The sequence below is a fragment of the Perissodus microlepis genome, chromosome 9 (assembly GCF_051167445.1).
Source record: "Perissodus microlepis isolate ML-2025 ecotype Zambia chromosome 9, ASM5116744v1, whole genome shotgun sequence".
Taxonomy (NCBI): Eukaryota; Metazoa; Chordata; class Actinopteri; order Cichliformes; family Cichlidae; genus Perissodus; species Perissodus microlepis.
The window spans coordinates 19,583,081-19,589,007 of NC_140469.1; the positions used below are offsets into that span (position 1 = coordinate 19,583,081).

General features: G+C 42.1%; 1 protein-coding gene across 1 annotated transcript; it reads right to left on the reverse strand.

The window, feature by feature from the left end:
* LOC146380429 (leucine-rich repeat-containing protein 14) lies at window positions 1–2,973 on the reverse strand. Its single transcript, XM_084939490.1, has 3 exons — window positions 2,316–2,973; window positions 1,391–2,239; window positions 1–1,079 (listed from the first exon to the last, which is right to left on the reverse strand). The coding sequence occupies exons 1-3, from the start codon at window positions 2,591–2,593 to the stop codon at window positions 512–514; spliced, it is 1,695 nt and encodes a 564-aa protein (XP_084795616.1). The 5' UTR covers window positions 2,594–2,973; the 3' UTR covers window positions 1–511.
* Between the last annotated feature and the right edge of the window lie 2,954 nt (window positions 2,974–5,927).

Here is a 5,927-nt window from a genome sequence, read left to right on the forward strand (position 1 = left end):
TTGTTGTTTTTTTTTTTTTTAATTAACAAAAAGTGTGCCGTTTGTTTGACAACAAATAGATTTCAAAAAGTCCCTCTTTTGCTGTTTACATGGACTCTTTACCTGCACTGAATCAAAGACTCGTCAAACGCCACTGATCAGAAAGCTACTAAAAAATTTGACCCTTGCCACAGAGTCAGCATTTTTATGTCCATATCTGTTTAGAGAAATTAGTGGCTGAGTGGCAACAATGCGATCCCTTCTCTCAAACCCAGACACTTAACAAAGATTACTGGGCCTTGGTGGATATCTGTATTTTACTGAGTAATGTCTTGCTACCTTCATTTGCCTGTTTTGGACTGTAAAAGCTTAAATGCATTACATTTACCATAAGAGTAAGTGACAAGGAAAAGGCTATTTAAATTTTTTTTAAAAAAGAATACCTAACCATTTCTCAGGTGACAGTTTGATTGTAAGGCTTCTGTACATTGCTATTGTTTGTCGGTGAATGAGCTTAAGAAGCATCTCTGCTTTATGCCACCATGTCTTTATCATAATTCAGCAAGTCACAGGTCAGAAAGATGTCAGAGCGTCCATTGTCGATCAGAACCCTGTTGAGCTTGTTGCTGGTCAGGTTGATGTCTGAGGTTTCATCTAGAGGCCAGTCTAAGAGCTGAGCACTGGAGGGCAGGTCGGGAAGGCCTGGCTGGTAGTCCTCCAGGGGGTTGGGGTACAGTAGCTGTCGTAGGGAGGGCATTCTTACAGCCATCTTCACCAAGTCCATGAGACCAGCCATGGAGAGCGGGTTCAATGCCAAAGCCAAGCTCTTGAGGGCCCGGCAACCTCCTAGTGAGGGCAACAAGAGCCCCAGCAGGCCATCAGTCAGACCACAACCGCTTAAAGACAGGTGCTGCAGGCTGCCCGAAGCCTGGGAGAGGAGGCGGCGAATGGAAGGCAGAGTGTTTTCATCCAGACGGTTTTCGCTTAGATCCAGCTGCTGTAGCGTGGAAGTGTGATGACTGCAGGACAGATAGGCAAAGTCAGCTGGACTCAGGGACAAATAGGGGAGCTCCAAGATCTCCAGAGGCTGAGGCAGAGAGCTGTATCAACAGACAATAGAAGAAAACATTTAAATAATGTCACCTCATCAAACACTTTAGGTTTCATTGTTTGTGTTCTAGCTTTAACAGCATTATTTTAAAGATGTCTGCTCATTTGCTTTGAAATAGTGACTTATTACATAGGCAAAATGCTGATCTTGAACTGGTCAACTTAGTTAATCAGTTATAGGTTTAGTTTTTAAACTGTGATGAAATTTAGAAAAGAGCCAATGGCATTTTGAAAAATCCCTGACTTTGTGTTTGTCAATGGGTTAAATGCAAAATAATGTAATGAGGTAAACAGGCCATACCTGAGTAACACACGGAGCTGACCAGGCAGGCGCAGTGCAGTGAGGCTGAGGTGTCGCAGTTCCTGCAGGCGTGCCAGACCCTGCGACAGCTCCCCCAGTGCCTCTGACTGGCTGGGATGGACTCTGCGAAAATCCAGGTTACAGTAGTGCAGGCGAAGGGATTTTAGTGCAGGAAATGTGGAGAGCAGAGGCAGCAGTTCAGCCAAGCCAGCCACCCCAAGGCTGCTGTAGCGTATGTCGACACCCAGAAGTCCTCTGCGGGGGAGCAGGTCTAGCAGAATACTGATACTTGGCACTGAAATCTCTTCCACACGCAGGTATCTGCACTGAAGCTTTAGAGGTCCAGATGTGCTCAGAGCCGAGTGAACACGCTCCCAAGAGCGGCCATTAACAAAAAGATCAGCTCTCACATGCACCACCACATCACGATCCATCTCTTTTTCTTCAGCCTCTCTCTCACTGCTCCCTAATACTGTCCTCTCTCTTTTCCTCTCCATCTCCATCCTCCTCCTGACTCCTTTACTTAGGTCCTCTTCACTCACGGACCCTGAAGATTCAGTCCTCTCACCAACATTGGTTGACTCATTACTGTTTAGTTCCCCATCTCTTTTCTTCTGTCCCCTCTCTCTTTTTAAATCCCTCTCCCTTTCCAGAGCTGAGATCCGTTTTCTCTCCTTGTCTCTTTCTTTCTTCTGTTCCCTTCGTGTCCTTTGTGGCCTTCTTGTCCTAACTCTGGCCTTAAGGACCATGGTGCAAAGAGCTACTGTCAGAGACCAGCCTCCCATCGGGTCCCCCACTCCTCCTTCATCTCCTTGCACTCCACAGAGGTCCAAGACTTCCAGTGCACACCTAGATGACAGTTGATATGTTACTCCCAGAAACAATGCTGATATTAGACATCGTGATTCAAACTACTAGTACTCACCTGTGGTCTGTCAGTCCTCTAACCACACCAAGCAACATAGACTGAATACAGAGTCGATTTGGCGCAGTTTGTCCCGGTTTCCTCCGACCTCCGACCCGCAGTGTGAGCTCAGGCCACCGCTGCACCAGCTCTCCCACAGCCAGCGGTCTGCAGGTGGAGAAGGCGGCCTCCAGCAGTGCTCTGTACAGATCTTTGGGCATCCACCTCAGCCAGGAATGCGACGAGCTGTGGTCACGAACCACCTCCTTGGCACAAAGGCTCACCAAGGAAAGCACCATTTCAGCACAAAGCACCTTTAGGCTTCAAAGAAGTAAGAGGGAACTGGTGCGAAGCAGACTTGCATCTTAGAGTCAACTAGCTGATTTAGCTCCAACGCTAGGATTAGTTTTATGACAGGAACTTGACGCCGTCTAATAAAGCCTCAAAAAAAGATTTTACAGCATCACTTGACAGCTACTGTTACCCTTACTGATTTTAAAAACTTGCCGGGACGACTGAAAGCTCCCCGCAGCTGACAAACTGAACGCTGGGATGTAAGTTTAGCTAAAACTGCTGCTAACTGTTTACAATTACAGTTGAGCCTGACGCAGGCTTGTGACGTGGCACGCACAGGAGAAACGTCAGTGCTGTAGAGTTTTAAGCGATGACTGTAGACCCTTTATCAGCAGATCTACGACAGTGGCAAACTGCAACTAATATTGAATAAAAATAAGAGCGAACAGGCGAGGAGGTTAAAATTCATTTAAAAACAAAAAAAGTTACAACTCGATTAAAGTTCTAATTTTCTTGGGCAAAAATCTAAAAAAAATACATATTTTTTAAAAGGTCCTTGAAGTAACAGGGAAGAAATGCACAAAACAGTCATAAAAGTGGCAGGTACACGTGTATGTGAATTTAAAAAACAACAACAACAACAACAACAACAAACCCAACCCAAAGACATAGGAACAATACAACACATAACATAGTTCAGATTTGTTACATAACATGATTGCGTTTGATGCACATAAATGCCATCCAGCGTTTAACAGGTTGTTTTCTTCTGCAAGGCCAGTTTCATGACCCTTTTCCTTTAAAGTTTGGATGACAATATGGCAATTTTATATACCACAAGTATTTATTTATTGCTAAATTTAAGTCTAATTATCCATCCATCCTCTTCCACTTAGAAACCCAGACCTCCATCCTCCGAGCCACCTTCTCTAGCTTATCCAAGAGAACACTTCCCAGGCCAGCCAAGAGACATAATCCCACCAGTGCCCTGGGCCTACCCCAGGGCTTCCTCCTGGTAGGACAAACCCAGAACACCTCACCCCAACATGCATCCTAGTCAGAACCATCTTAAACTCAATTTAAAAGCAGAATAATGCACTGCAAGTTGCAGCATGTGTGCTGTAATGAAGTTAACCTTGCAAATTGAAGCACTAGTTTTATTTTACTAGGATTCTTTTTCAAATGTAACCTATAACAAAGTTGCAGTATTGATCTGCTCATAGGCGATACTCATGGGAAATTCTTTTAACATAGGGTTCACTTTTAGTAATTCTCCACATGAAATAATGGCAAAGCACTGTCATTGTTGACAAATTTCTTGCAGCTCAGCAGGAATATGCTGTTATTATCAGCGGGGACTTATGATATTTAGCCACAAAAGGAATTTCCAGATAGTGTTTTCTGCTGTAACATTACTATTTAAGTCACTTAACTTTTTCAAGCAGTTTTAATTCCCTCGTAATTTTTTTTTTTTTTTTTTTTTTTTAAATACAGGAGATAGAGAGAGCTTCTTTCAAATGTTAGGATTCATGACTAGGAACCACTACACTATCCAGCCACCAAGTACAGCAGATAGAAAAGTAAAATTTTTAGGTCTAAAAAAAGACTAATTTAAGCTTCATTTAAAAAACTGCGCACAAATCAATTCTACACCCAACCAGATCAGAATCTAAAGCCAATTTCTTGCTTTACTTCAGAGCAGCTCTTACGGAAATATGTTGGCGTGATATTCCAGCTTCCTCCCACAGTTTAAATGTAACAACTTGTTGTGTAGCAAACAGGTTGCAGACCCAAACGCAGAACTTAGGATGCAGGAGTAGAAAGTAATAACCCAACAGGAAGTGTTAAACAGAGAAACAGGAATCCTGCGAAACATGGAAAAGTGGAATATACAGCAATGTGGGAGGATACAACTAATGGGGAACTATAAACAAGGTAATGAGGGAAGAGGAAACAGGTGGGAACACAGCTGGAAACTATAGACATAATGAGACGGGTGAAGTAAACACAACAGCAGATGCAGAAAACAACAGTTACAACAATAAAACAGGGGTTAACCTGACATAGGGGAAAACATAATGAGTAGATATTGGAACATAGGAAGATTCAGATGGAGACAAGACTGGGACACCCAGAAACACAAAAGAGAACTAACCATCTTGTAACCATTACCAAAATAAACCAGGAAGACAGCTAACAGAATGGGAGAACCACAACTAACTTGGAGACTAAGCCAGAAAAGGAAAGATAAGGGAGGCAGGAATGTATAGGGACTTAGGGAATAAAATACAAACCAAACCGAAACAACAAAGAGAACTAGATATGGAGCCATAAGAAAAAATTACAAAACTCAAAACTCTGGGTCCAGGACCCAAGGACCATGACACCAAAGGTGGATCTAAATTGGCTGTAGATGTGAGTGTGAATGGTTGTTGTCTCTCTGTTAACCCTGTGATAGACTTGTGATCCGTCCAGGATGTACCATGCCTCTCATCCCATGACAGCCAGGATAGATTCCTGCCTAAGAGGAAAAAACCTGATGGATGTTTGGAACGGTCCTTTTCACCAGTAATTCTGAGCATCAGTTCTACGAGATATACCATAGAGTCAACAGGAAAACACTAATATAACAAAAATGAGCCATGGTATGATGGATGTTTTATGTATTTTCTGATAATTTTCTAATAATTGGTAAGTTATAGCACATCGATGGGCTCACCTTCCAGTTATCTCTTTGTATCAAAATAATTTGCTGCCATATTTATAAATTTATCACGTCTATATTGCTTATATGAATAAGCACACATAGCATTTAATCAGAATCCATTAGACTGATTAAAAAAAAATTAATGGTAAAGTATAATATTTCATTCTAGAATTAAAGGAGGATGATGTACAAAGTAGTATAATACAGAAAAATACTGGAACATCGAACCTATTCTTTTCTTGTTTTCTCTGTCATTTGCACATAACGATTCCCAGATTATTCTGTCTTTCACCAAATAGAGCCATAAATCAATTTTCTTTGATTTATTGTTCAGACTTGTAGATGTTATTTATCTTGTTTTGAGTGCACTCGGCCTTCTAGCAGAGGTGTCCAAAAATGTGTACAAACAGAAAAATAGTTTTCAGGCCAGTGATGAAAGAGGCCTGGAATGAGTCACCATACAGTGCTGGTGCTCAGGCTGATAGTGATACATCACAGAGTCTGTGCTTCAGTAACTTCTTACAGTCCACACTGTACCTCAACAGATTCAGTAGAATAAGTCAATAAGAGACCAACCAGTTAAAACGAGTACAAACAGAAGCTGAATGGATCTTGAGCATAGATTTATGGAC

Excerpts from the sequence above, each read along its gene's own strand:
- LOC146380429 (XM_084939490.1), bottom strand. The coding sequence starts at position 2,593 with ATGGTGCTTTCCTTGGTGAGCCTTTGTGCCAAGGAGGTGGTTCGTGAC. Across the intron at positions 2,240-2,315 it reads AGAGGACTGACAGACCACAG|GTGTGCACTGGAAGTCTTGG; the intron begins GTGAGTACTAGT and ends ACTGTCATCTAG. Across the intron at positions 1,080-1,390 it reads CAGCTCCGTGTGTTACTCAG|CTCTCTGCCTCAGCCTCTGG; the intron begins GTATGGCCTGTT and ends CTGTTGATACAG.